The following is a 27,164-nucleotide window of genomic DNA, read 5'->3' on the forward strand; positions in this document are numbered from 1 at the left end:
TTTTTTTTTTTTTTTTTTTTTTTTTTCATGATCCGAAATAATAACATTCCTAGGTGCATGATTAGAGAGGAGGAATTGATGCCTCAAATATTGTTGTATGTCCAAAGTTGTGATTTTGGAGCCGAAAATGATTTAACTGTTACTTTGTATCTTGTTAAAAAAAAAAAAAAAGATTTAACCATTACACTTTTCAAACTCAGTTTCTTTCATTTCTCTGCAGCGAATAACGATAGCCGAAATTCAAGAAGATGCATGGTTCAAGAAGGGCTACACACCTGCTCAATTTGAAGTGGAAGAGGATATAACTCTCGATGATGTAGATGCCGCTTTTAGCAGCTCGAGGGTGAGAATTTTATTACAAAACAATGTCATTGAGCCACAGATTAATGTAGTGAAAGTGAGAGTCCAGATGCCCTCATTACTGGGATTATCAATATGTTTTAAAGCATGTGGTTGACTCACTCGAAGAATTAGCAGACCAGAAAATATTTGATAAGAAACAAAACCACTAGGTTAAAGTATTCGTATAATTAGATTTATCCTACCTATCTGCCTAAACTTTTTGGTTAAATGGTGATTTAATATGGAGTCTTATTGTCATTTCCTCCCCAATTAATATTGATTTCTACTTGTTAGGCCATCTACAAATTTTCAAGCCCACAAGTGAGAGGGGAGTGTTAAAGTTTTGATATAATTAAATTCATCATACCCATGAGTTTAATCTTTTGAGTTGATGGGTGATTTAACACACTTATATCAAAAATCCTTCCCTAAATAAAAAGTTAGTTCATAATTTTTCTTAAATCTCCTGTTTTTCTTCTCCATGCACACTTGATTTAATCATATGAAGACTAAAGTTTCTTCTAAGTTGTTACTTTCAAATTTTTATTCCAGGAACATCTTGTGACTGAAAGAAAAGAGAAGCCAATGTCCATGAACGCTTTTGAGCTCATCTCTAGGTCACCTGGTTTCAGTCTTGAAAATCTATTTGAGAAGCAGAAGGTACTTATATAGTAGTATTTATAATAATTCTACGGTTAGTGAATTGATATCGCATGTATCAATTGCAATGCACTAAGTTAAATACTTTTTTTTTTTCTGGGGCTGTTGAATCTGCACAAGATACATTTTCATTTTGAACTCTGATGTCAAATTTCACCTTAATTCTACCTACCTATACAACTTGTAAGCCAAAATTTTGCTGATGAAATGATAATATTGCAATAAATGAGCTGAGGATATCCTATTTCTTGTGAGGGGTATGTGCACCTTAGATTGGTTTGATGACTAATTAATTCTTTGGAGGACATCAAGTGCACCTTAGATTGGTTTGATGACTAATTATTTCTCTGGAGGACATCAATTCTTTTGATTTAATTTCTTTTATTTTTAGACTGTTACAAAGAGAGAAACCCGTTTTACTTCGCAAAGTCCTGCAAATGAGATCATGTCGAAGATTGAAGAAACGGCGAAACCGATGGGGTTCAATGTACGAAAACGGGACTACAAGGTAACCCTATATTGACAACATGCGCAAGATTTGTATGTTTCTGAGATGAGTTTTGTTATAACTCTTGTAACGAGGTTTGATGCCACTGCAGATGAAGTTACAAGGTGACAAGACTGGGAGGAAAGGACACCTCTCCATAGCTACTGAGGTATAGAAGAAAATATTATTACTGCTTAACATTATTAACCAATCTCAAACATCAAACTCGCTTCAATACGGTGCGAAAAGACGAGCTTCTAGGGAGTCTTCGTTCAGAATAGATATAAATTGGCTTCATTGCCACCAATAGAGCTTTATTTGAAGTTCTATGGCTTCCTGTCAACATCTGATCTGATGCCAAACATTTTTGCCCTTTGAACTCCAGGTGTTTGAGGTGGCACCTTCCTTGCATATGGTGGAGCTTCGGAAGACGAGTGGCGATACGCTCGAGTTTCACAAGGCACGTCAATCAGTATTCTTAGTTGAAATTGGAAAGTAAATACATAATTTCAAAGCTAAATTATACAAATGATGTATACTAATGTGCTTTTGGATTTGCATATGACAGTTCTACAAAAGTTTCTCTTCAGGATTGAAAGACATTGTGTGGAGAACTGATGAAAATACTGTTGAAGGGAGCTGATCTCTCTCTCTCTCTCTCTCTCTCTCTCTCTCTCCTCATAACGCCGTTTTGAAGTTGATTCTTGAGATGCATTGCAGGAATCTCCTGTCGTCCAATCACCAACATCGAAAAGAGAGGACTACATATTATAGAAGCCTAAGGAAATCTGTACTTTTTTCTTGTTTCTCAAGAACTCGTTGAACACAGTAATTGTACAAATAATCAAAGTTTCTGTAATAAGAGATTTGTAATTGATATGTACTTTGAGGTCGAAGGCTCAAATACCCATATCACCCGTGTTTTTTTTTAATTTATAAAAAAGAGCTCTCTAAATGCTTCCCATATATAAGCCTATCTCTTCAAATAAAACTAATCACAACTCATGCTTTAGTAAGAATTTCAAATTTAAAATGAGAAAAAATGTTAGTATTTCGAATTTACAAGCAAGGTAGGAGAGAGAGAGACAGTAATCCTTGGGTTGATTGTGTGTGGTTAGAGGAATTTGCCTTGCCTCCACAGTCCACCCCTAAACTGAAAAAAGTAAGCTTTGGCTCTGCCCTCTCTCTGTTCCGAGTGTCTGTGATTGTATAAACAAAACCCAAAAGAAAGGACTTGTTTTAAAGTCAATGGTCCCTTCTTGTTTGAGACATAATGAAATAAGCACACGATAACAATATCATCAACTAATAGTAATAGCATCCTTCCAAAACAAACTTCATTTTTCAATAAAGTTAACACGAAACCGATAAGAGTAATATGAAGGAGTAAGAAAAAGGTTTAAATTATTCATTCATATCTACAAACAAAAGAAAAGAAAAGAAAAGAAAAGAAAAGAAAAGAAAAAGAGCTACATGGAATGGAAGTGTCTTGGAGATGGAATTCCTGTTAGCATGGAGCTAGATGTTTCCAACCCAAATAAGGCTGCCTACACACCCACAAGAGTGTGGACTGCGGAGAGAGGTGTCATTTAAGAAGATATGCAAATAAATATCTAACTACCACTCCCAAAACCACTACAATTTGAAAAGGATTTCTCCATTTATTAAGTTCCTTATTAGATATGTCTCTCTCCAACTTACCTGCAGAGGTGTATGGTTGTTGAGCTATCTCACCATTCTTGGAACTACTCCCATTTATTTGAGAACCACACCTCCTCCTTCCTTCCTTCCTTCCTTCCTTCCTTCCCTTCACTTCTCTGCTATTCATATATATCTACTCTTGCTTGGTGCCGCCAAGTGCCAACCCCTCTCTGCCTCTCTACCTCTTCCCCTTTTTTCCCTGTGTTTCGCACCACCCAACCAGCTGGTAGTTTGAAAGAGGTGAAAGTCTTTGCCTTCATTAATTTCTGCCTCTATCCCTCTTCTTCTCTGAACTGCCTTCTCCTTGGATCTATATAAGCCTAAGATTTAAGAGAGTGCTGCACAGAGACTAAGACTATATCACAGAGAAATTAGCAAGACAGATAATATGAATAGCATTGAGATGGATGCAGAGAGACTAACGGCAGAAATGGAACTTAAGGACTCCTCTTCCATCATCATCAGAATCCGGCAACGCTTGCCGGACTTTCTGCAGTCAGTCAAGCTCAAATATGTAAAATTAGGATACGGGTACTCATGCAACTCTGCCACTACTCTTATGTTTCTAGTCATTTTGCCTCTGTTTATTTCCATTGCCATTCAGCTTTCCGGCTTCAAACTCTTCCGGGTGTCTGACTTATTGCCCACCACAAGATTTCAACATGGGATTGATGCAACTACGGCCGTAGCCGGTTGTCTCTCGATACTTCTCCTTGCCCTCTATTGTTCCAAGCGATCCACACCGGTTTATCTGGTAGAGTTTGCCTGTCACAAACCAGAGGATGCGAGGAAGATGTCGGTGGACAGCTTCCTGGAGATGAGTGCAGAGAGCGGAGGCTTTCAAGAGGATGACCTTAAGTTTATGTCGAAAGTAGCAAAACGAGCCGGTCTTGGCGACGAAACCTACTTGTCGAGAGGAATTACTTCTCGGCCGCCGAATTTGTGTCTCGACGAAGCACGCTTCGAAGCAGAGACTGTAATGTTCGGCGCACTCGATGCTTTGTTCGAGAAAACCGGCTTGGACCCGAGTGAAATAGGAATTCTAATCGTCAATTGCAGCTTATTCAACCCCATACCATCGCTATCCGCCATGATAGTGAACCACTACAAGCTTCGAACCGACATTAAGAGCTATAATCTCAGTGGAATGGGGTGCAGCGCAAGCCCTATCTCGATTACACTCGCTAAGGACCTTCTCAATGCAAACCCTAATACTTATGCTGTCGTTGTGAGCACCGAAAATATAACCCTAAATTGGTACTTTGGCAGCGATCGGTCGATGCTGATCAGCAATTGTCTGTTTCGGATGGGAGGAGCCACTGTGCTGTTATCGAACAAGCACAGCGATCGATCCCGGTCAAAGTACGAGTTGATTCACACGATTCGAACACACAAAGGAGCTGACGACGAGAGCTATAATTGCGTTTATCAGAGAGAGGACGAGGAGGGGAAAATTGGAGTTTCACTGGCGCGCGAATTAATGGCGGTAGCAAGTGAAACATTAAAGACCAATATTACGACTTTAGGTCCTTTGGTACTACCATTTTCAGAGCAATTCGCGTTCTTCGTCTCTATGGTGAAAAAGAAAGTGCTGAAAGCAAAAGTGAAACCGTACGTACCAAATTTTAAGCTCGCATTCGAGCATTTCTGCTTCCATGCCGGCGGAAGAGCAGTGCTGGACGCTATGCAGAAGAACCTCCAACTGAATGAGTGGCACATGGAACCCTCGAGGATGACGCTGTACCGATTCGGGAACACATCGAGTAGCTCGTTGTGGTACGAATTAGCATATATAGAAGCAAAGAACCGGGTGTCGAAAGGCCACCGGATCTGGCAGGTGGCTTTCGGTGCTGGATTCAAGTGTAACAGCGCAGTTTGGAAGGCGCTGAGAGAAATTCCGGCGGCCGAGTGCGACCGAGTTAACCCATGGATCGACTCAATTGAGGAATTTCCGAGGAAGGTCCTTGTTGAATAATCAAGATAGTGCGAATAAAGCCACGTGGGAGATTATGAACGCTTGTGGGTCCTCTCTTTTAATGAAATAAAAACTGTTTATTTTATTATTAAAATCTCTTTATTTATTCCTCCTTTGAGGGAAACGTGAAGAAAGTGTGTGAATAAAAGTTAAATTTGGTTGAAAAATCAAAATATTATAAAGTATTTTCACATTTTTGGATTAATTTCAAATTCAAATGTTTTCTATTTCTTTTAAGCTTTCAATTTATAATATTTCATCATTTACAGTTTCATATAATTTTAATGAAAGTTGTAGACACCATTTTTTATGGTCTCGATTAAATTACTAATTAATTAGCTAATGATATATTAGTTATAGTTAATTGGTTAGTTAGGATTAGACATACTAAAAAGATCACTTTTAATAAATATAAATAAATATTTATTGATTAAGACTAGTTTTAATTAACCTAGTAAGAATATATAATAATAATAATTCAAATTTAAATGGTAATTAATAATAACCAGTAAACTTATTCAATATTCAATTGTAATAACTATTTTATACATTTTATATAAATTCTTTTGAATTACTTTTTTTATTATCTTATTCATAATTGATGACGATTCTATAAGATTTATAAAAATATCTTATTTAAAATAAGTTACTCATCATATACTAGATTTAATTTTTGAAATAAAACAATTTAATTATTATACTAATCATTTAAAATTAAAATTTTGATAACTAATTATTTATATGAAATTTTGATATTCTCTCGTACCACACGAAACACACATATTTGATTCCACGTATTATACTCTCATATATCATATTCTCAAATATCTTATTTTTTAAACATCTTAAACAAAAATGTTACCAAAAATTTGAATTTAAAAATTGAAACCTTTTATCTTATATAAATTTTGTTTTATACAGTGATGTGCCCATTTGAGATTTATGACATTACAGGTGGCAAAACATAGGTCCCCATGTGTGGAAAATCCCATAACATTATTTGATGTGAGATCATAATGATTACATATAAAAAAAAAAAAATTGACAAAATTTAGACTTTCCTCATTTTATAACAAAGTGTTATTATTAAGATTGAGAAATAGAATTGGGACGAAATGTGTGTATTATTATTGATATTCATAATAGGATAAAAGCTATAAACTAATTCTTACCAATAAAAAAATATAAATTAATTAAATATTAAGAATAAAATAAAATATACTATAAATCAAATCATATTAAGATATAATATTTAAGATAAATTTTCTAACTAATATATTTAAACAAATAATTCTAAATCATTCTAATTCTTTGGGGTTGAGCAACCAACTTATTTTGAAAAAATGTTTATAGAATTATAGACGAAAACTATAGCTATGATGTTGTATTAATATCAAAAATTAAAGTTCTAGTAACCATAAACTAACTTTACCCACTGCATAAATTTATAGTGTGACGTATATATATATATATATATATATATATAGTCGTGGGACTAACTCAATAGAGTATTTAATAAGGCAACTACCCATTAAATATGGTTTTTTTTTAAAAAAAAATGTGAAAAAAAGTCATTAGTTTGGTAGCCAACCAAAATAGAATTGAATTTCATGCTTTAATTGAAACCTATTTATAAATTGAATTTTAATTTCAAAATTCAACCATATGAACAATAAAACTAGTGTAGTTACCTAAACAAATTTTAATTACTTCATAACTTGTTTTATGTTAATTTTATAAAATACTTTAAAACACATAACCCGAGTTGCTTAACAAAGGGAATCCTTGTTATTTATGAGTTGAGTTGAATATACAACAGTATCAAGTTGAAAAGAAGACCAAGAAGAATGGGTGAGAGAGCAATTGCTTTGGTACACATAATTTTCCAAAAGCTAATAATAAGAATTGCCTTCAATTTGTTATTTCCTGTGATTTAGCCTAATGCTCAATCACACCATTAGGCTAAATCACTAATAGGGTCGATACCTTCTGCCACGGTTGGTTTCATCACCACTACTGCTACCTCCCGAACGACCTGCCGCTCCACCTGAGCCATTGCTCCTCTCACTTCTTCGAGGTCGAGACGGTGGCATTGGTACTCCGGGTTGCTGACTGCATTCACAGGCGACAATATACAATCTACTATCTTATATACTTATATAGAAATGGATTTGAAGTCGAGCGAAATCTTACAGGACATAACCAATTCGACCATCTGGTAAAACCATCGGCACCATCTGCATTCCCGCTGGCATTGGCCCCCTACCATAAATCACTGGCTGTTCATGCAAGCAAATCCATGAAATTAATGTGGAATTCTTTTCTTTATTAAAGCCTTCTAGGTAAGAAAGTACCTGATGGAAGCCAGCAGTAAAACCATACCCACCTAAGGAACCATATGGGTTTCCGCCGTAACCACCGTATCCACCGTGAAGAATATGGTTGGGATTACCTCCAGATATGTGGGAATAGGCCCCATCTGATTTTTTATCACTTTGAGGCTTAGCAAGGACAACCTCCAACAGTTGGCCTGCAGATTAAAATCCCTGAACGTTATTCTTTGGGTTGGAAGAAAAAAGTTCAGACAAAGCATTTCTGGATCCCTTCTATCATCCTTTTTTCCTTTATAGAAACAACGTCAGATACAACTGATATGTTTAGACAACTTGAAATGTTGAAGACTTGTACTAAATGAAATTCCATGCATATGTTGAACACATCGTCCATTTCAGTAAACAGAGAGAAAACACTGCAAAGAGAGCTATGAGAAAAGAGAGTGGGCCACCGGCCAAGTTCTGTCTGCAGCCTAATTTGATTATGCACGCACGCACCTAATTTGAATATGTTCAACGTTTTTCTGTGAAGAAAAGGGGATATGATTGTGCATTTGAGATTTCAACTGTAAATCTCTGAAGATATAAAAACAAAACCTTCAATTTCATATTTCTCTGTCTCTTTAACAGCCTTCAATGCACTTGACCTCTCAGCATAATGGATGAATGCAAAATCCCGTTTGCTACTCCCAGCTTTGCCAGGTGGCATATTCACTTTTGTCACTTCCCCATGCTGCTGAAACAGTTCTTTCAATTGCTCAGTAGTAGTATTCTCAGGTATGTTTTTCACATAAAGAGCCTTCACCTGCGATCCATAATGTAGTAGAACTAATAATAAATTACTAGCACAAAGATATAAGAAGTCAGGCAGTCAATGCCAAAACATAACAATTCTTAATAGCTTTCACCAACAACGATGCAGTATTCTAACTACCATGCGCTTTTAAATATCTTCCTGTAAATTTGGAAACTAAATTCAAAGTATAATTCAATTACTTCAAGTACATCTTAATACACAGGCATAAAGAGAACTGACAACAACCAATTCAAAGGTTTCAGAGATAGAAACGATTGGTAACACAATCAATTCTTACATGCTCACCAAGGAGCTGCACTCAGTGTTGTTGGCTAGAGAGAGGTTTCAAGAAGACAAGCCCAAAAATTTAAGATCCGTCATTCATCGCTAAATACATTCTCATTTCCATTACACAGGCTTTTGAAAAGAAAGCATCGAACCCCAAACATCAGTGTTAGGCCTTAATATCAATTAGCATACAGGTAGTACAATGGTTTGTCAAAAATGATAGTTAGAATTCGTTGAAGTTTGTCAGCGGCCAGCAGCGGATCGGTGGGGCGTGGCAGACTACTTTGTCAGAGTTTTGTACTAAGCTTGGCTCAAAGAGGAAACTACAAAATTAGGTTCCTCGAAACCACCAAGATGACTGTCTTTCTACACACATTTCCTTTCTCAATGTTCCATTGATCAATCAATATAATTTTTTTGGGTAAAATATCTGGTTCCCTTATTTAGTTATTGAAATTGAAGAAACAATACAGCACGACACATGAATTTTCTCTGCCCAAGAACCGTTTCAGCTTTAACTTTCAACCTTAGTACCACATTTGTCAACCAAATTCTAGTTGATACAAAGGTTCAAGGTGCTTGAAAAATGTCACGCAGATCCCAGAAAATTTTCTCTAATGATGATAACTTAATTACCTGAGCAACGGCAGAGTTATCAGGCATACTTTTTGGATCAGCCCAACTAACAGTTGGGGAATTTCCGTCCAGCTTAAAATTCACATTCGACATTTTCTGCCTCGAATAATCAGCACATGCATTGTTATAATACAGAACAAATGCAAATCCACGATTTCGGCTTGGGTTCTGAGGATCCTGAAATAGTTTGTACAGATAAAAGAACATAAAGCCTCAATAACTATCAATTTCAAAGAATAAAATGTATAAATTTGCAACTCCACCTTGATAAGCTCAATGTTTTCAACTCCAGTGCCAACTCCTTCTATAAGTCTCCTAAACTCGTCCTCTGTCCAACTTTTTGGGATATTACCAATAAATAGTCTGTGCTTAGAATCAGACAGAGAACACCTTATCGTTTTACCCTGTAGTGTGGAGGATGACTAAAATCAGTTTAAATTTATTGATGATGAATATCTGAAAAAAAAAGCAGCTTTGAAGTTGCTGAAACATAATAAAGTAATAAGACCATCAAAATCTTAAGGAGTCCAACATTACCTTGACTTCTTTACCATGTAAATCCTCTATAGCTTGTTGTGCCGCCTCTTTTGTTTTAAACAATATAAAAGCATAACCTTTGCTTTCACCAGAATCTCTGTCCTTTATTATCCTTATCTGCAAAACAATTGTATTACAGAACGTACCTCTAAAATCGAAGGCCCAGAGAAAGACCGAGAAAGCATGAGAGAAAATAAACACCACTCCAGACCTCAAATATTTCTCCTAGTGATTCACACAAATCTCTCAAGTCATCTTCTGAAACATCACGTGAAAGTCCACCAATAAAAATTTCAGATCCATGAGGAGGAAGAGAAAGAAGCTGAGCATGCTTCTCTAGATCATCTTCATCTAATAAAGAAGTAGACTTTTCTATCTTTTCTATAGACTCTATGGATGCGTTATTTCTACCATCTCCAGAAAATTTATCTTCTTCGTTCGTGCCAAGTCGAGGCTCTTCACCTACTTCTTCAACATCATATTCGGGATGTTCACCATCTCTCCTATCTACTCCATCCTCATCAACATGTTCTTCCACATCATCATCTATCTCTTCCATGTAATTGTCCTCTTCAAGATCCACCCGCTCCTCGACTTCTGAAGCATCAGCCATGACTGCTTTATGTCACAGATATTGTCATTCAACAAATAAACTTGATAAGCACAAAGTCACCTGTAATGTAGTAAATGTATCTGAGATAGAAATATGGGTATGAGGGTACCAGTAACTGGTAGAAGGAAAAATATTAAATGATCAGAATGAAAACCTGCCCACTTCAGTTCGTGTTGAACATATCTAGAAGCAACAACATTATTTGGAGTCCAGATTAGTTTTTATGAACAAGAATCAGAAGATTTAAGAATTTTAAAAGTAATTTCCACAGTGCTCGCTCAAAGATGATGAAATTTAAAAAACTAATACGAACAGACTGAGGAGAGGAAATATGATGCATGCACACAGAAATAAGAAATGAAATCTATGGGCACGTAAGCCTAACTCATGTTCCGTCGACCAGTGTACTTCGTTCCAAAGACATCCCATTCTCACGACACAAAATAAATAAAACATGGCCCCCACTATGCAAATCGGGCAAACAGAAAACAAAGAAATGGAATTAGAAAGGCGAATAAATCACATTGAGAGTCTTGTAAGGCATACCAGTGAAGTGAAGAATTGAGGTGGCCGTGAGCGAGTCCTGCTTTGTGTATCTGGGCTGGTTCCTATTTCCGCCTCGGAGAAGATGGAGAATCAGAGCTGCGTTAAATCTCTCAGAATGAGTTCGAAGCCCCTCTGGGCCGACACGAGGAGGGCTTCTTCAAGCGCATGGGCTTAACTGGAAGCGAAATCTTCCCTCTAGTTAAACGTCGTCGTCATCTTCCTCGAAATGTTACCGATTTGTGCCGCGAAATGTCCAAAAAGCCTTTCTATGCCAAAAATAGCAATTCCATACTTGATTTCACGCAAGTACGCTGTAAAACTTTCCCGTAGAAAAATATAAAATTTAGGGTTTATTGAATATTGATTTTTCTTTTTTTCTATTTATAATTATTTTCTAAATGTTCTCTACTTTTCTCCGAGTTTCGCAAGTGAAAAGAGGAACCGACCCAGATACTGAAAGCAGGGCTAGCTCATACTCCAATTCTTGCAGCCTTCTCGATTCTACACTTCACTGGTATGCCTTGCAAGACTCTCTCTGTGATTTATTCGCCTTTCTTTTTCCATTTCCGACCTGGGGTCTTCACTTTTCAGTCCTGTCGAGATGTGCTATCGATTCGTTTTCAGCTCGAATTGCTAATATTTATGTGTGCCTTCCCTTTTCCTTTCCGATTGTTGGTTTCTTGGAATGTGCGTGTTGGCGACATATATCCTGCTTATTCGTGCTTATATCTGATATTGCTCCCGTTTAGGTGTGTTTGGATTTTTGCAATCCCCATTCCTTTCTCGCGTAGTCTCTTGCCATTTTGATTCTGTGACCCGCTTATTGGTTTTCCGTTTGTTTGGTTTGTTGGGAGCCATGTTTTACTTTTTTGTCTTGGGGTTGGGATGTCTTTGAAACGAAGCACTCTGGTCGGCGGAACATGAGCTGGGCTTATGTGCCCGTTGATTTTATTTCCTAGTTCTGTGGGCAGACATCATATTTCCTCTCCTCAGCCCGTTCGTTTTAGTTTTTACTTTCATCATCTTAGAGCAAGCTCTGTGGAATTTACTTTCAAGATTGTTAAATCTTCTGATTCTTGTTCATAAAAACTAATTCTGGACTCTGCCATGTTTTCGTTCTGATCATGTTAATTTTTTTCATTATCCGTTTACTCGTTACTGATGCCCGCATACCCATTTTTGTAACTTGAATGCATTTACTGTATTACAGGTGAGTTTGTACTTGTCAAATTAGTTTGTTGTGTGACACTATCTGCGATTTAAAGCAGCCATGGAAGATGGTTCAGCAGTCGAGGAGTGGGTGAATCTTGAAGAGGACAATTACATGGAAGAGATGGACGATGCCTCTTTGAAACATGAAAATGTAACTATTGACCGAGAAAATTGATTCAGTGATTAGAATTTCATTGGCAGACTGCATAAGAAGAACGAGATTAAGACTTGAGAGTGACGTGCCTCGTTGTCGACAATCATATTGGTGCTTCTCAGACTGGAAGTTTCCCCATTCACTGTAGCCTATCTTCACACTTCCGACTGTGATGTCCAGGTAGTACAACTCCGCCTTCTCTCATCTTGATCAGTAGGCACATTCCATTTTTGTATCTACTCTGGTTTTCTCTCGGACAAACACTTGGAGCTTGTAACTTTTTCCACAATATGTGGAAAGTATGACCTGATTTTTGCAGATTGCTTCTAGCTTACTATGTGGAATGGAAGAATGAGATCAAAGTTTTGCGCATTGTCGCTTCTGAGTAATACACATTTCAGTTGCTCTTCTGTTAAATCCACCCAACATGTTGTGCGCAGGGCTCTTACCAGTGCTACCGTGGCCTCTGGTTTTAGTTCATGGCCTACTCGCATTCATACTGTCTACCCTACTACTGCATTGAACTCCAATGTTGGGGATCTTTTCTCCTCTGGCTTTTGTTCTCGCTATTATAGTTCTCCGGGTTCAAACTGCGATATTTTGAACATGCCTTCAGAAGAAGCTAGTCAACATGCAGCCAATGATGATCATGTTAGTGACGATGATGATGATGATCGAGAAGAGCATGAAGAGGATAACATGAACATTGAGCAATTGAACATCAATGACAAAGGTGTGATACGAGATGTGGATGCCATTATGGATATATTTCGTGGGTTTCGGAATGTAGATCGAATTCAAGTAAAGAATAAGCTTGAGCATTGCTGTATTAAGGTCTCAGGGGAGTTGGTAGTCACAGTACTTTCTCGGATCCGTAATGATTGGGAAGCAGCATTCACTTTTTTTGTTTGGGCTGGTAAGCAGCCTGGCTATACCCACTCTATACGTGAATATCATTCAATGATTTCAATTCTTGGGAAAATGAGGAAGTTTGACACGGCATGGGCCTTGATCGACGAGATGAGAGGAGGGACAACGGGCTCTTCTCTTGTGACACCTCAAACTCTAATAATCATGATTAGGAGATACTGTGCCGTTCATGATGTTGGTAAAGCTATAAATACCTTCCATGCTCATAAAAGATTCGGATTCAAAGTTGGACTAGAGGAATTTCAAAGCCTTCTCTCTGCCCTCTGCCGTTACAAAAATGTGAAGGATGCTGAATATTTACTCTTTTGCAACAAAGATGCGTTCCCGTTTAACACAAAGAGCTTCAATATTGTCCTCAATGGATGGTGCAATATAATTGGCAGTCTTCGCGATGCAGAGAGAATTTGGAGGGAGATGACGCAGAGGGGTATCGGTCATGATGCTGTCTCATATGCAAGTATAATTTCTTGTTACTCAAAACTTCGCAACCTTTATAGGGTGCTCAGGCTTTTTGACAATATGAAGCAAATGAAAATTGACCCTGATAGGAAAGTCTACAATGCAGTCATTCACGCTCTTGCCAAAGGTGGGCTTCTGAAAGAAGCTATCGATCTCATAAAAACAATGGAGGAGAAGGGCATTATTCCAAATGTTGTTACTTATAACTCGGTTATCAAACCTCTATGCAAGGCCCGGAAATTCGATGATGCTAGAGTGGTTTTGGAGGAGCTGTTGGAGCGGGGCCTCTGCCCGACAATTCAGACATATCATGCGTTCTTGAGATTCCTGAGAACGGAGGAAGAAATATTTGAGGTATTGGAGAAGATGAGAACAATGGGGTGCAATCCAACCACTGAAACCTACATAATGTTGATCAGAAAATTTTGCCGATGGCGGCAGCTTGATATTGTTTCCAGAATATGGCATGAAATGAGTGAAAATGGAATTAGTCCTGATCGCAGCTCTTATATTGTCTTAATACACGGTCTCTTCTTGAATGGAAAACTAGAAGATGCATATAAATACTATTTGGAAATGAAGGAAAAAGAGTTGCTTCCTGAACCAAAGATAGATGAGGTACTAAAAGCTTGGCTTGCTGGTAAGCCTGTGATTCAAGGCTACATGAATGGTTCATCAGAGAATACATCAGATTCTTCTGGGGAAGGCAAGAACTCGAACTCGAAATTGTTCCCCAAAAAAATTGATTTTCACAGACAACCTGAGATCAGAAAGGTTGCAAGAGATTCTGGTTTTTCATTTTGGAAGCAGTAAGATTTTGTAGTATATCTTATCCCATCGACCTTGAGGATCAAATGGATTGTTGCACGACTTCAACCGTTCATCTGAGGTTCGCATCAGGTGCCTTCAACCTCTCTTTTCATCTCACAGTGAACCTTTTTCCTTCCATTACACCGCCAATGCTTTTGAAGCCTAGTAAACTTTTTTACACATGCCCGGATCCTAAGAGGTTAGAGGTACTAATCTTCAGACCGCACATGTTTATTTTCTTTTGTAGCGATGTCGATGTATGAGCTGTTTGAAACCGTCCATAGCAAGGCAAAACTTGGCCATTTAGGATTTGAATCAAATATCTAAGCACATGAAGCCATGCTTAGGTAAACATCGCTCGATGATAGCGTTTTAAAATCATCAGTTTTACCAGACATTATTCAAAGCTCTCAACTAATTTCTTCCATTAAAATTGTGGAAATTTGTTACAAAAAGGTTGGATATAAAATAAATTATTGTTTTATTTATATATTGCACACACTAATTACTCAAATAGAATCAATAAGATTAATTTGTTTTAAATTAATATGGTAAATTTTCAATTTTGTATTTATTATATTTTTTACATTTACGTGAAACTAAAAAAAAAAAAAAAAAACTATAGAATTAAATACAAATTTTAATTTTATGTGATTTGAAAAAAGTATATGTTAAGACTTATATAGGCACAATGCAATACTAAAAAAAAAAAAAAAAATTATGATCCTACCAAAAATAAAAAAATAATTGAATACTTACTAAATATGTCCCAAATATTACCTAAGTTCGCAAAAAGGGTGGGGGTAAATTTGTTAATTCTTTGTTTAAAAAATAAGACAAAATGACGTAAATAGAAGGCAACCCAATTGAGAGATGGAGCAAAACAAGTAAAGACCGACTTCTTTTAAGATCCGTCCATTAAACTCTCTCGGTGGTATGCTTTCGAGCAACCCGATCAAATTTTTCTTCTCTCCGACTTGAGAACGATTTCCGGATGATCTTTTAATATTACCCATCTTCAATTTTCCTCTAATTCTGTAGCTTACAGGCATCCCTCTTGACGACGATGGAGCGTTGGTGTGGAATTTTGAAGGTTCCATTGCATCCCCAGTGCCACAGGTTTTATCGAGTTGCAGCATCACTCTGTCTTTCCCCGACTTCCAAAACATTGACTGTAAGTTCCCGATGCTCGAAATGCAATTGTATTCTGCAATTTCCCGCCATGCCATCATTATTGAAAAGGATACCCATGGGGGGTGGGTATTTAACTTCTTATAATATCTTCTATGCTAATAGATGCCTCATGCGAATGCCATCCTTTTTAATGGGGATCGGGTCGAAGGGACGGGCAATCCAGTGATTGAGAGATTGTCTGATCTGCAGAACATAGCCGACATTTTAGTTTCGAAATTTGGAGACTCCACTAATGCATGGGTTATTGAGGCTTCTGATTTCAATGGGCCTTTTGCTATATATCATGATTTTATACCTTCTCTTAATCGATGGGGAGAGCCAAAATCATATACTGCAAATGGGTTTCCTGCTTCAGTGTCAACCCTTTCACTTTTGGGAAGTTGCTACAGTGAGGTACGATCCAAATGGGTTTGTTGCTGGTTATTTATTCCAAATGGGTCAAGTTTTGAATTTCTGACCTCTTCATCAAAACATATGTCTCATATCTAGGGAAGATTCAAATCATGACCTCATAGTGGATAGTGTATAACTAAACTTGTTGAGCTATGATCAGAAAAGATTTGGTTCTCTAATATTTAATTTGATGGTGTATGCCTAAACCAAGATTTGAATCTCCAATCTATTGGCCGTGAGTATTTCTAAATCAAATGGATTATGTTTTGGTTGGTTTCTATATGTGATTTTGCTGTGGACTAATTCACTATGTTGTGGATCTGACAGGTAAAGAAGATAATTTCAAGGAGAAACCAAGGATCTCCGGAAGCCACCATATCCACACTAGGATGCAGCACGCCCAAAACAATCATTCTTGGATTTAGCAAGGGTGGTACTGTCGCTAACCAGTTAGTTGCTGAACTTGGCTCGAAGGACTTGATAGCTGCTGATGAGAATCCACCTCATTCTAAGCAAGCACCGGGTGTTGAATGTTCAAAACTCGACGAGGATCAGTTCATACCCAATACAGAACAGAGCTTTTTAAAAAGCATAACAGAGATCCATTATGTGGATGTTGGGTTGAACTCCCAGGGTGCGTACTTCACAGACCCTGAGGCAATCAAAAGAATCTCCAATAGCCTTGTCCAGGAGTCGAGAGGAATCCGTTTCGTTCTTCATGGTACTCCTAGACAATGGGGTGACAGCAGAAGAGTTTGGATACGAGATGAGAAGGATAAAATGTTGAGTCTTCTTGAATCCGAAGCTCGGAGAAGTGGAGGAAGGTTGCAGGTTTGTGAGAGATTTCATTTTGCTGATAGGCCCGCGGACATGCAGATGCATTTTGAAATAATTGAAAAGTTGGATGTTTGCTGATGGCTCTGTTGTCAGGTCGCTGGAAAATCAAGAGTTCTGAACATATCCTATGTAGTTCGTTGTACAAAATGATAATGTTTCTAAGTTGAAAAAAAAGTGATTTTAAGTACTTATTAATGCTAGTACACTTGCTTCATCATTGAGCACTTCAATATAAATATCTTTATTAATGCTAGTAGACCCCATATTACTGTAACAACTAATAAATAATTTGAGGATAGTGACAACCACTGGTTAATGCTATCTTTCATATTAACATAATTAATGAATATTTGCAGCATGTAAAAATAATCGAGTTGATATGTGCAGATGAGAGAATGGCATGGAAATATACAGTAGAAGTAAGAAGTAGAACAAAGAACGATTAACAACATATTCTAACCTCCACCTAACCTGTTGCTTTCCTACGCTGCTTACTCGAACCAGTTTTTCGCCTTCCTCCCCGCTTTCTGGTTTTCTTAGAGGATGAAGTAGGCTTGACAGCGGAAGAAGGTTTTGTTTTGTGCACCATGTTGGGCTCCTTGTTCTTTGAGGTCAAGTCAGCTTGAGAAATGATTTTCTGCTCCCCTAATTTCTGAGGCTCAACCAACCGATCTTTAACCTTTCCGGAAAATTGCAACTCTTCCTTCACTGCGGAATCTTGCATTACAACTTTCTGAGTCTGCAAACATACAAATCAGGAGTTCCAATGCTCAGAACTATCCTGTTTCTTTTGTTTCGTTAAAAATAAATAAATATAAGAGGAAACTTACAATTCCACAATCCACGTTCTGCATCGTAGCAGGAAGTAGCATGACCTCTCCATGAGTCTTCATTGCAGTTTCGGGCATAAGTACATCTAACGCATGCTTGGATATGAGTCGTGATGCTTCATGCAAAGACCTAACTAAGTCCACGTTTCCATCTTCAGGTGAAGCGGGATCATCACTTGATGCCAGAAAGCATAGCTGATTGATTGAAGAGAATTTCATGGGATTTTCTGTCACCACCTTCTCAATTCTGTTCTTCAACTCGTGAACTTTTGACTGTGCAGCTTCGATTTTTAGAAAGATGTGTTCCAAATAATTATCGTTATCTCCCAACATAGAAGGTGCCCATCCATCAGCTGCCATTGCTCCGAAGTCATTGATGTCATCACGTTTCATATTCCTTGTTTTGTCTGTAGAGAACGGGGCAGAGAATCAATGGCCTACTACTCACTAACACGAGCCAGGAGCTCTTCAAACACATAGTCATTTCAAACAAAAAAGGATATCACATACCCCAAGAAAAATGTAATCATAAGATACAATGTACAGAACTATGCCATCCAACAGTCAAAAAGCAATATTACGATCAACTTCACTTACCTAATTTAAAAGCATCTTCCAAAGACATGTCATCAGCAAGAGACCTCTTCTTCTCTGGAGTAACAAAAGAAGACTGCAATGTCACAGAGGGAGACAGAGACACTAGGGAAAAAAGCATTGCATAGAAATAGTTGAGGACTTGATACCATAATAGGAGAACAGATTATGATGCGCCATATATGAAGCTACTTCAGTAGTCTCTTCAGTTTTCTTCCTTCTCTTTCTTTTCATAACCCTGTGTCTCTGAGTGTGACTTGAGAATCCTGTTGACTTCACATCTAAACCTACCGTTGAGAAGTGTTCGTAGACAGACTGCTTTCTTTGATCAAATAATGCAAGTTCTCTGTCGTATTTTAATGATTGAGACTGAAGTTTCTTAATTTGCAGTTCTAACCATCTACACCGCCACATAAGAGGACTGATAAACTTCCTCCAGTGAACTGTCAACTTTTTCTTCCTAGAAAGTAAGATGCATGTATAAACACGTGAATATCATATGAAGTTGAGGAAGGGAGGATAAAATATTTGAGGGATATGTAAGATTGATTGTCTTGTTGAGCTGTATCTGTCCTAGTCCAACAATACATATTTCAAAAGGTTACAAAATTTAAAAAGACAAAATTCAACTCAAATTTAGAACATTTTATCTTGATAAAAAGAAAATCAAACTTTCATCAAGAAAATAAGAAATACGAGAGGGCCAACAATGGCCATAAAACAAAGACAACTGGTCAAAAGGAGCCAAACAAGGACTAGCCCAATGAACAAGAAAAGTGGTCCGATACAAGAGAATGCAGCCTAACAAATAATTACATTAATATTTAGAGCCTTGCTTGAGTTATTAAATCTAGCTAAGGATCAAACCTCCTCCATATCCTCTTAAGATTCCGTTTGTTCATTACAAGAAGGATTGCATTTAATAAAATTGTAAACATCATGAAGCTATGGAGCGATACTTATATTAAAAAACAAACCCAACAATATGTTTTATGAAGGCTACAAACAGTAACTAAGGCTACTTTTCCCTTACAACTGACAAAGCCAAATGACCATACTACGCATAAATTCCTTTTCTAGCCCTCCTAGAAGAAGTATGCATAAAGATCATTGGGCTAGAAAGAAATTTAAGCAATTATTGAACTAAAGCTTTCACGCAGCTGTATTTGACTCGAGCAACTATTGCTATCCTTTGGGAGATCGGTTGGACAAAGATAAATAGCTCGATCTCTATACACCATGGATGGTATATGGAAATCAGTTTCCATATGCCTTGGTCTGGAGCCCCTTCTTGTAGTTTGTTGCTGACTCCTTTTTTTGTGGACATTTTTTTATGTCTATATAATTTTTCATTCTTTCTCAATGAAAGTTCGGTTTCTCATAAAAAGAATGAAAATCAGTTCTCAAATCATTCATCTACCAATAGCACACATTTAAACATAAAGAAAAGTGAAAAAGAAAATGCAGACATGCGAAAAGAAAATGTACTACCTTGGAAATACTTCACTGTATCCATCAGACATAGACTGCAAATTATTATCACCATATAAATGGGATTCAACTTCTTCATCATCCAATAACAAACCATAATCTGTTCCAGATATAGTATCTCCAAATGAGCTTGAATTTTCCGTTGAAACATTGCGTTCATTACTAGGACCTCCCTCACAATAATCTGTACACCCAATAATATCAAGCTCCATATCCTCACTTCTATCTAACATCATAGTTCGTTTACAAGAGGGAGCTTCCATGTCACGAATGTTTTCCTGACCACTACTTGCACTCTGCATATCTTGAGCAGCATTTCTGTCCTCCACACAAACCTCCATAAAAGCTTCCTCCTTCACTTTTGATCCATTTTCAAGTCCCATGCTATTGTAGGCCCAATTAAGGCATTCTTGAGTGCAATCGGGCAATTACATCTAAACAAATGAACAGCATCAGAATGCAATACACGTACACCAATACTTATTCAGGGCTAATCATAAGTAACTAAAGTACATGAAAATATCTCAAGCTTTCCAAATGAGAAAAGCATAAAGGAAGACGTAAATTGAAGGTCCAAGAATTTGTTGTTATTTATCGGTTGAAATTGAAAATACGGAAAGAAGAAATTCACTGATGATGCATTTGGTGGCCAACATAGTAAGAAATCTATATATATATAGATATATAAGAGCCAAAAATAGTAAGAATTCATCCTTGCTTGTTCAAAATCCATGAGCGCACGACAGAAAGCAAGGAAGTACCCACCACTTTCATTCAAAAAGAAGAAGAAGATGAGGAAAGTAGTCCTGACCTCACTGTCAATCCTTCTTCTCGGAAAGTGAAGGAAAATAAACGAATAGATTGAAAGCGCGCAATAAACGCATAGATTATATCGCCAAAATAAAAGGGCCCAATTAGTGAACGGTATCATAAACCACAAAAGCCTCCGGGAAGAAGATCGCATAAGAAAATAATGGGCAAAGACAAGCATTCACAGTAAAAAAAGACAACTACCATTACACTCCGATCAAAAACAGTCCATTCAAGTTCAAAGGCAACACTTCAAAAGGGATTTATCGCCACCGAGACTCTTCAGCAAATAGAACATTCTTCTCAAAACGAACTCCAAATTAAAACTTGATTGAATTTCTCAAACATCCAAATTACCGAAATCCGGGAAATCAGAAGTGTGAGTGTCCCATACTGTCTTGTTACAACAAAAAGAAAACCCTGTTCTTCCCAGTTCTCACTTTTGAACGAGTGAAAGAAAACCCATCTGGGTTTCATCAGGTTTAAGAAGGACCAACCTGGGTTTGGCGGTCGACCGATTTCGCGCGGTTCTTCCCGTGAATCAGCGAGAAAATCGAAAGGAAACGCAGGGTCGGGATAACCGGCCGATGACTGGGTGAAGTCAGATCCGGTGAACTCAACGGAAAAGGAAGCGAAAGAGGAGGAAAAGAGAACGGAATTGAGCGAGAACTGTGCAGTCAAAACGGGGGAAGAATTTACGTCCGAACAAAACAGAAACACCGCCAAATTTGCGTTCATTATATAGTTTTATGATGCATAAAATGGGCCCCATTATGTCTTAACCATGGGGTCAACCTTCATGTTTTTTCACGATTTTTCCTTTTTTATTTTTTCCCTTTATCCCGGGTTAATCCGTTTGGTTACGATTTCCATACTAAACCTATCCCGGGTTAATCTGTTTGGTTATGATCTCCATACTAAACCTATCCCGGGTTAATCTGTTTGGTTCGATTTCCATACTAAATCTATCCCGGGTTAATCCGTTTGGTTACGATTTCCATACTAAACCTATCCCGGGTTAATCTGTTTGGTTATGATCTCCATACTAAACCTATCCCGGGTTAATCTGTTTGGTTACGATTTCCATACTAAACCTATCCCGGGTTAATCTGTTTGGTTACGATTTCCATACTAAACCTATCCCGGGTTAATCTGTTTGGTTACGATTTCCATACTAAACCTATCCCGGGTTAATCTGTTTGGTTACGATTTCCATACTAAACCTATCCCGGGTTAATCTGTTTGGTTACGATTTCCATACTAAACCTATCCCGGGTTAATCTGTTTGGTTACGATTTCCATACTAAACCTATCCCGGGTTAATCTGTTTGGTTACGATTTCCATACTAATCCTATCCCGGGTTAATCTGTTTGGTTACGATTTCCATACTAATCCTATCCCGGACCCTCAACATAATTCATGCCGTTTCTGACAATATTGCCCTTATTTGTCACACCACCACTAAATTCGATTCTCCGTCTATATATATATTCTTTTTTCCATTTCAAGGAGGAATTTAAGGCTATCTGTAAAGGAGCTCATCAATATCATAATCTCAACTATTTTTTAGGATAGGTGTAGTGAATGGAGAACAGTTAGATTCATGTTTTATCATAATCAAAATCTTAAAAAAAAAAACATGTTTTTTCAAGTAACGTCGTACATATTTGATTTCAACCACCGATTTTCCATCTCAGTTCATTCAAATTGTCACCATTTATCAAAAAAAGAAACTGGATAAACATTAAATTAAATGAAGTTCGATAGCTAAGCATCCTTAATTCATCTTCAACCAGTCCAACTGCAAAAATGAGAGCTAAACATTGTACAATCTTTAGCATATTTAGAACTTCTATCATTACAGGGAAAATGCCATCAGGATCAATATTAACAACCAAAACAAAATGGCTAACCCAAAAGATGGGAGAAAAAAGGGTTTGAAGGTTATGTGCTTCTTATCGACTCAGTATATATGAATTCTCATGGAATGCAGACTGAGTATAGGAAAAAAAACGCTTCGAAAACGACCTTTTGATGCCTCTGATAAAGGTATTAGACCAGGAAGTAACGATGAAGCTGAGAAGTTCAACCATATTGTTTGTGTACTACTTGGCATCAGAAACTCGGTATATGATTTTAATGAGGGCATTTACAAGAACGTCTGGTTCGGGCATGCCATGCAGCTCCATTTAAGCTCTACAGTTGAGTCGAGCACGAACTCACCATCTGTTGCGGATTTATATTGAATTTGTCTTAAAGGGAAGATTCAATGTTGTGGTGCTCTAGATTTCTAAGAACAATTCTAGAGAAGATTTTGGCTTGTAATGGGGCAGTTGCTGCTGCTGCTGCAGCACGCAGGGCTCTTGATGCTCCTGCATTCTGCATAAGGCTTGCATGGTGTAAGGCGTGCCGACCACCTGGGATAGTAAACTGCATATGGAAGAATACATGTATTCAAGAAAATTTGTGCCAGAACTCAAGGATGGCTTATAAAATCAGGAAAAGAAAAAAATACTATAAATTCGAGCCCGTGCCCTTACCTGTAGAAGAGCAAATGCTGCACATGCTTTTAGCGTAGGCGATGGATTTCGAAGCATTGCAACAAATCTTCCAATTTCAGCTCCACTAACAATTATGAAAAATTAAGACATTAGCAAACAAGAGTAAGATGAATAAACTTAAGACAAAATGTCCTTGCCCCACAACTAACATCCCTTCCTGACTATAGCATTCTGACATATAAAAGCAAACAGCCAAAGGGATAGTCTTTTACAACACAAAGTACATAGAATATTTGTAAAGAAATTTAGAGGAAAATTTTAACCGATTTACTAAAGAAATAAAGCATAACGAGAATAGATATCCATCATATGCTCAAGAGATAGCAGGCAATGCATATTTTGTTCTCAACAACAAGGTTCTGCTGAAGGCATAAAAACGTGAGCACACTAAATTAAATGGGCATGAGAATACAAGCGCTGAACAGTCAAGTAAATTTCTCCAAGAGGTTTGAGTGAACCTGCATCGCAGATGGCCTGCTTCTTGAATGCGAGCTCGTTCTGTTACTTGTACCAATGCTGCAGGCGCTGAGGAAGCAGCAGCAGAGGCAAATGCTTGTGGATCTGAAAATGTCTGGACAAATGCTTCAATGTTTTTCAATGCCATCCTTCTAGCCCCATCTAAGCTCACACTCTTGGAAATGCCTTCGGATGAGCTTCCTAGCAAGGCACATTCATCCATTCTGCAAAAGGTTGAACACTCTTTGTCATGGAAGCAATGAAAGTTCTCTTTTAGATTAAAGAAAATGAAGGCAGCATGTCCGTGGGTCTAGTAAAGTCATTCCACGAACCTCCCATCAAACATGTAAGCCAATGCCAAAGCAGCCATGAAGCGTGCCATTTTAGATACTGATGCATAACAAAGATGAACTAGGGCTGGAACACCCCCTTCCTCCACTATACGAAGGGCATTACCAGGGTTAAAGGCAAGATTCCAAAGAGCTCCAGCAGCAGTCTCGTGAACATCCTGAAAATTAAAATAAATAATGCAAAATAGTTTAGTGTATAAATGGTAAATATGCAGTTCAGTTGAATATTCACACATATTTCACAAGCAAATTTGAAATGCTTACTTCGGCATCTGAACGTGCCAAGGCAATTAGAGGTGCAACGCCCCCTTGCTGACCAATAGCAATGCTAAAAACCCCCAAAAGGTAAAAAGTTAAGTTAAACCGGATATTCACGTGGAAAAAAAAAAACAGTCAATCATCTGTGAAAGTAATGTCAAAGGAGAAAAAGCAAGCAACTGAATGGCAGGGATGGTACTACTTTAAATCAAAACCTTTAGAAGCAAAACTATGTGAACACATATTTCTTTAAACTATGTTAAACGGTCATGATCCCCCTACATTAAATAATTGATCAACTCCTATTATTGTCTTTCAAACTGCCAAATAAAGATTCTTGAAAAGGGAAAAAAACAAATTCCCATGTCTGATTCTCTAAACTAGCTAAACATTTATAATCAAGAAAGTCGTCAGGCCAATTTTTCATCAATTCTTTTTATCATGGGAATTCTTACTTGAACCTACTAAATATATAAGGCATATCCTATAGAGAGTAATTGATTAACATCATTCATCCCTACAGTTATTTTTAAAAATATAAGAATCTTTCTTGCAGTAAGATTAACAATCCTTGTTGACTTTCTATACATTAGGTGATACCATTTCCGACCCTCAAATTTTATACCTGTTAGCTTCAGAAACTGACAATCCCCACAGAGCACCAGCAGCCCTTTCCTGGAGACCCGGGGATGCATTTGAACAAGATTGTGCTAGAGCAACCTAAAATTAAAAATAAATAAATAAATAAATAGAAATGTACATGCAAATGATGAGTGAGCTTATCATCATATAATATATTCCAATCAGGTATATAATTTTAATTTTATTTTTTTGTAATGGTTCACATTCAATAGAAAAAATAGTAGTTAGGGGTATAGACATGCAACTTTTGACGTAAGACAATTGGAAAAGCCTGTAGAAACTTAAGAGAAATTTTATGTGGGAGGGGTGGGTCTCATTTGGTCAGGTGGTCAGAGGTTTCGAAACCCGTAGATTTTGAAGGTTTGGGTATAGGAAATTTGACATCCTGCAACCACTACCGTTTGGCTAAATGGATTTGGTAGTTTATTTATGAACTCAATGCTCTTCAGTGTAAGGTAATTGTGAGTAAATTTGGTTCGTCCTTTTTCTAAAATGGACCCTGAATTGGGTTAGTGGCACTCCCAGGTCTCCTTTGAAAGAGAGTCCAGGAGAGTTCCTCTTCATGTCTCAATTCATTCATTATCAAACGGGAAGGGGAGGGATATGCTTTTCTGAGAAGCAAGGTGGTTGGGAGATAGATAGTCCCCTTTGTTCAACTTTTCCTAGTTGGGGTGGATCTCAAAGGCAAAGCAAAGACTTAGTGACCAAATGAGGTGGCAGCTCTGTCGTGGAGAATTTGGTTTGAAAGAGACAATAGGACATGCAAAGAAGATGAGAGTAGCTTTGAGTCATTTGGGAGAGTGTTAGAATTCTTGCTTCATATCTCCAACTAGAGTGCAACAGAGTACCAACTCCAGTCATTTTTCTTCGTGTGAAGTTTTCTAAAAACTAAATGCTCTATCATCTAATCAAAGCCTACTCCACATGAAGAATGGGTTTTTTACGATCTCATGCAGACAAAAGATTAACCGTGTGAGATATCCAGTCAACCTCTAACAATATGACGGTGATTCAACGGAATGTGGATAGGGTCACATTAATCTATAACTTGGCAACATTAATTCTTTTCATTCATCATTGATTCAGACGTTGTACAAAAGTCCGATCAGCTTTTACAGCAATGAGTAATTTAAATTAAGGGGTTACGGATCTTACCAATGCCTCAACACCACCTGCAGCTGCAATTGCTTCTCGATTTCTGTCATCAAATGATAAATTCCATAAGGCACCAGCAGCCTCTTGCCTGTCCCATGAGACAAAAATAATATGTTGGATTAATACCTAATTATGTACATAATCCATGTTTTAATAGTTTCTCGCATGGAGTATCCATACATACAGTTGTGAGAAGATACAGAAGTCCACCCAATGAACAGTCCAATTCTGTTGCAATGTTAAAAGGTCTTTTTGTCCTAATTCGTTAAAATGAAATCTCTACAATTTAAGAGAACTTTCCAACAAATATAATTTTGTCTGAAATCCCAATGCTAGTCTTTACTCTTGGCAACATCAATACCTTTGACTTACCAGACGACCTGGATTTATTCCCTGGTGAAAACCAGTAGGATTTATTCTTTACATGTATGAAGCTACGCTATAGTCTATTCTCAACATTTTTGGTTTCTGATGGCATAAAGACTATATGAAGAAGAGTTTGAACAGGATAGGATGATATTCCACACATAAATAGTAACACCCACAAAAAAAATTATTAAATCATTGCAAAACTACCTGACACCTTCATGAGGAGAATGTGTAAGTTGAACAAGTGCTTCAAGTGCACCTGCCTCTTGCCCAACAGCAGAGTTGTTTGTGTTGCTATCTCCATGGGCAGCTAAATTAGCCAATGCCCGAGCAGCCTGCACAATTTCAAATTGTACAAATTTTCACTTCAAAATTGTGAAAATTTTGATTTTTTTTTCTTTTGATCAATGCATTCCTGTCGGCTGAAAAGAGTTATATGACAAATAAAAGTATCAACAGATATATGAGCTAAATGAATATTATAATAATCTTCAAATTACTATTATTAATATTTTGTGGTATGGGTAAAGAGCTCCCAAGGATATGAACAAGATCCTCCACTGGAGTTAAGGACATTGCATCCATGCGCCCCACGAAAAAGAATGAATGTTGGTGGCAGAAAAGAACAAACGTCTCTGAATATGGTCCAACACATTAGCGTTAGCAGGTAAAACCAATCACACAAAGAATTTGACTTTTTTTTTTTTTTTTGGGGGGGGGGGGGGGGGGGGGGGGGGGGGGGGG

General features: G+C 37.5%; 7 protein-coding genes across 15 annotated transcripts in view; 4 read left to right on the forward strand and 3 right to left on the reverse strand.

Annotated features, from left to right (window-relative positions):
- Positions 1–2,359, forward strand: part of LOC111479068 (CBL-interacting serine/threonine-protein kinase 9-like) — a 5,906-nt gene extending 3,547 nt beyond the window's left edge. The window contains exons 9-14 of the mRNA XM_023123532.1: positions 221–343; positions 895–1,002; positions 1,394–1,510; positions 1,602–1,658; positions 1,875–1,949; positions 2,058–2,359. Of these exons, the coding sequence (XP_022979300.1) occupies positions 221–343; positions 895–1,002; positions 1,394–1,510; positions 1,602–1,658; positions 1,875–1,949; positions 2,058–2,132 (555 nt within the window). The 3' untranslated portion in view covers positions 2,133–2,359. The remainder of the gene's footprint in view (positions 1–220; positions 344–894; positions 1,003–1,393; positions 1,511–1,601; positions 1,659–1,874; positions 1,950–2,057) is intronic.
- Positions 2,360–3,208: 849 nt separating this feature from the next.
- On the forward strand, positions 3,209–5,256 carry LOC111479062 (3-ketoacyl-CoA synthase 1-like). Its single transcript, XM_023123526.1, has one exon. It carries the CDS (start codon positions 3,579–3,581, stop codon positions 5,163–5,165), a length of 1,587 nt encoding a protein of 528 aa, XP_022979294.1. The 5' UTR covers positions 3,209–3,578; the 3' UTR covers positions 5,166–5,256.
- Positions 5,257–6,930: 1,674 nt separating this feature from the next.
- On the reverse strand, positions 6,931–11,052 carry LOC111479027 (heterogeneous nuclear ribonucleoprotein Q-like). Of its 3 annotated transcripts, none has more exons than XM_023123474.1 (9): positions 10,915–11,052; positions 9,967–10,370; positions 9,756–9,872; positions 9,482–9,622; positions 9,219–9,395; positions 8,096–8,303; positions 7,520–7,695; positions 7,359–7,444; positions 6,931–7,277 (listed from the first exon to the last, which is right to left on the reverse strand). In XM_023123474.1, the coding sequence occupies exons 2-9, from the start codon at positions 10,366–10,368 to the stop codon at positions 7,136–7,138; spliced, it is 1,449 nt and encodes a 482-aa protein (XP_022979242.1). In that variant the 5' UTR covers positions 10,369–10,370; positions 10,915–11,052; the 3' UTR covers positions 6,931–7,135. The 3 variants fall into 3 exon arrangements, with proteins under 3 accessions (XP_022979242.1, XP_022979240.1, XP_022979243.1); XM_023123472.1 differs by having other exon boundaries at positions 9,967–10,428; positions 10,915–11,015; XM_023123475.1 differs by lacking the exon at positions 10,915–11,052 and adding an exon at positions 10,478–10,496.
- Positions 11,053–11,134: 82 nt separating this feature from the next.
- Positions 11,135–14,967, forward strand: LOC111479025 (pentatricopeptide repeat-containing protein At5g15010, mitochondrial). 5 transcript variants are annotated; one of them, XM_023123467.1, is made up of 3 exons: positions 11,135–11,220; positions 11,344–11,428; positions 12,125–14,967. In XM_023123467.1, the coding sequence occupies exon 3, from the start codon at positions 12,617–12,619 to the stop codon at positions 14,480–14,482; it is 1,866 nt and encodes a 621-aa protein (XP_022979235.1). In that variant the 5' UTR covers positions 11,135–11,220; positions 11,344–11,428; positions 12,125–12,616; the 3' UTR covers positions 14,483–14,967. The 5 variants fall into 5 exon arrangements, with proteins under 5 accessions (XP_022979235.1, XP_022979236.1, XP_022979237.1 ...); XM_023123468.1 differs by having other exon boundaries at positions 11,143–11,227; XM_023123469.1 differs by lacking the exon at positions 11,135–11,220 and having other exon boundaries at positions 11,281–11,428; positions 12,125–12,460; positions 12,600–14,967.
- Positions 14,500–17,151, forward strand: LOC111479029. Its single transcript, XM_023123479.1, has 4 exons — positions 14,500–14,685; positions 15,528–15,653; positions 15,776–16,066; positions 16,394–17,151. The coding sequence occupies exons 1-4, from the start codon at positions 14,524–14,526 to the stop codon at positions 16,979–16,981; spliced, it is 1,167 nt and encodes a 388-aa protein (XP_022979247.1). The 5' UTR covers positions 14,500–14,523; the 3' UTR covers positions 16,982–17,151.
- Positions 17,152–17,212: 61 nt separating this feature from the next.
- Positions 17,213–21,349, reverse strand: LOC111479028. 3 transcript variants are annotated; one of them, XM_023123477.1, is made up of 7 exons: positions 21,126–21,349; positions 20,630–20,762; positions 19,819–20,252; positions 18,477–18,787; positions 18,331–18,384; positions 17,734–18,140; positions 17,213–17,642 (listed from the first exon to the last, which is right to left on the reverse strand). In XM_023123477.1, exons 3-7 carry the CDS (start codon positions 20,199–20,201, stop codon positions 17,370–17,372), a joined length of 1,428 nt encoding a protein of 475 aa, XP_022979245.1. In that variant the 5' UTR covers positions 20,202–20,252; positions 20,630–20,762; positions 21,126–21,349; the 3' UTR covers positions 17,213–17,369. The 3 variants fall into 3 exon arrangements, with proteins under 3 accessions (XP_022979245.1, XP_022979244.1, XP_022979246.1); XM_023123476.1 differs by lacking the exon at positions 20,630–20,762; XM_023123478.1 differs by lacking the exons at positions 20,630–20,762; positions 21,126–21,349 and adding an exon at positions 20,833–21,115.
- A 1,024-nt stretch (positions 21,350–22,373) lies between these two features.
- The window catches only part of LOC111479203 (protein ARABIDILLO 1), a 10,245-nt gene continuing 5,454 nt past the window's right edge, over positions 22,374–27,164 (reverse strand). The window contains exons 5-12 of the mRNA XM_023123755.1: positions 26,628–26,755; positions 26,052–26,139; positions 24,880–24,974; positions 24,261–24,324; positions 23,979–24,154; positions 23,649–23,870; positions 23,170–23,254; positions 22,374–23,059 (exon numbers count right to left, since the gene is read on the reverse strand). Of these exons, the coding sequence (XP_022979523.1) occupies positions 22,883–23,059; positions 23,170–23,254; positions 23,649–23,870; positions 23,979–24,154; positions 24,261–24,324; positions 24,880–24,974; positions 26,052–26,139; positions 26,628–26,755 (1,035 nt within the window). The 3' untranslated portion in view covers positions 22,374–22,882. The remainder of the gene's footprint in view (positions 23,060–23,169; positions 23,255–23,648; positions 23,871–23,978; positions 24,155–24,260; positions 24,325–24,879; positions 24,975–26,051; positions 26,140–26,627; positions 26,756–27,164) is intronic.

The sequence above is a fragment of the Cucurbita maxima genome, unplaced genomic scaffold (assembly GCF_002738345.1).
Source record: "Cucurbita maxima cultivar Rimu unplaced genomic scaffold, Cmax_1.0 Cma_Scf00005, whole genome shotgun sequence".
Classification (NCBI taxonomy): Eukaryota; Viridiplantae; Streptophyta; class Magnoliopsida; order Cucurbitales; family Cucurbitaceae; genus Cucurbita; species Cucurbita maxima.

Coding starts and splice junctions, on each gene's coding strand:
- LOC111479062 (XM_023123526.1), top strand. CDS start 3,579: ATGAATAGCATTGAGATGGATGCAGAGAGACTAACGGCAGAAATGGAA.
- LOC111479029 (XM_023123479.1), top strand. CDS start 14,524: ATGGATTGTTGCACGACTTCAACCGTTCATCTGAGGTTCGCATCAGGT. Junction 14,686..15,527: donor CGGATCCTAAGAGGTTAGAG/GTACTAATCTTC, acceptor TGTAGCTTACAG/GCATCCCTCTTGACGACGAT. Junction 16,067..16,393: donor TGGGAAGTTGCTACAGTGAG/GTACGATCCAAA, acceptor TGGATCTGACAG/GTAAAGAAGATAATTTCAAG.
- LOC111479025 (XM_023123467.1), top strand. CDS start 12,617: ATGTGGAATGGAAGAATGAGATCAAAGTTTTGCGCATTGTCGCTTCTG.
- LOC111479028 (XM_023123476.1), bottom strand. CDS start 20,201: ATGGGACTTGAAAATGGATCAAAAGTGAAGGAGGAAGCTTTTATGGAG. Junction 18,788..19,818: donor TACAGTGAAGTATTTCCAAG/GTAGTACATTTT, acceptor CTTACTTTCTAG/GAAGAAAAAGTTGACAGTTC. Junction 18,141..18,330: donor GGAAGATGCTTTTAAATTAG/GTAAGTGAAGTT, acceptor CGTTCTCTACAG/ACAAAACAAGGAATATGAAA.
- LOC111479027 (XM_023123474.1), bottom strand. CDS start 10,368: ATGGCTGATGCTTCAGAAGTCGAGGAGCGGGTGGATCTTGAAGAGGAC. Junction 9,623..9,755: donor TACATGGTAAAGAAGTCAAG/GTAATGTTGGAC, acceptor TCCACACTACAG/GGTAAAACGATAAGGTGTTC. Junction 7,278..7,358: donor GGTCGAATTGGTTATGTCCT/GTAAGATTTCGC, acceptor CTGTGAATGCAG/TCAGCAACCCGGAGTACCAA.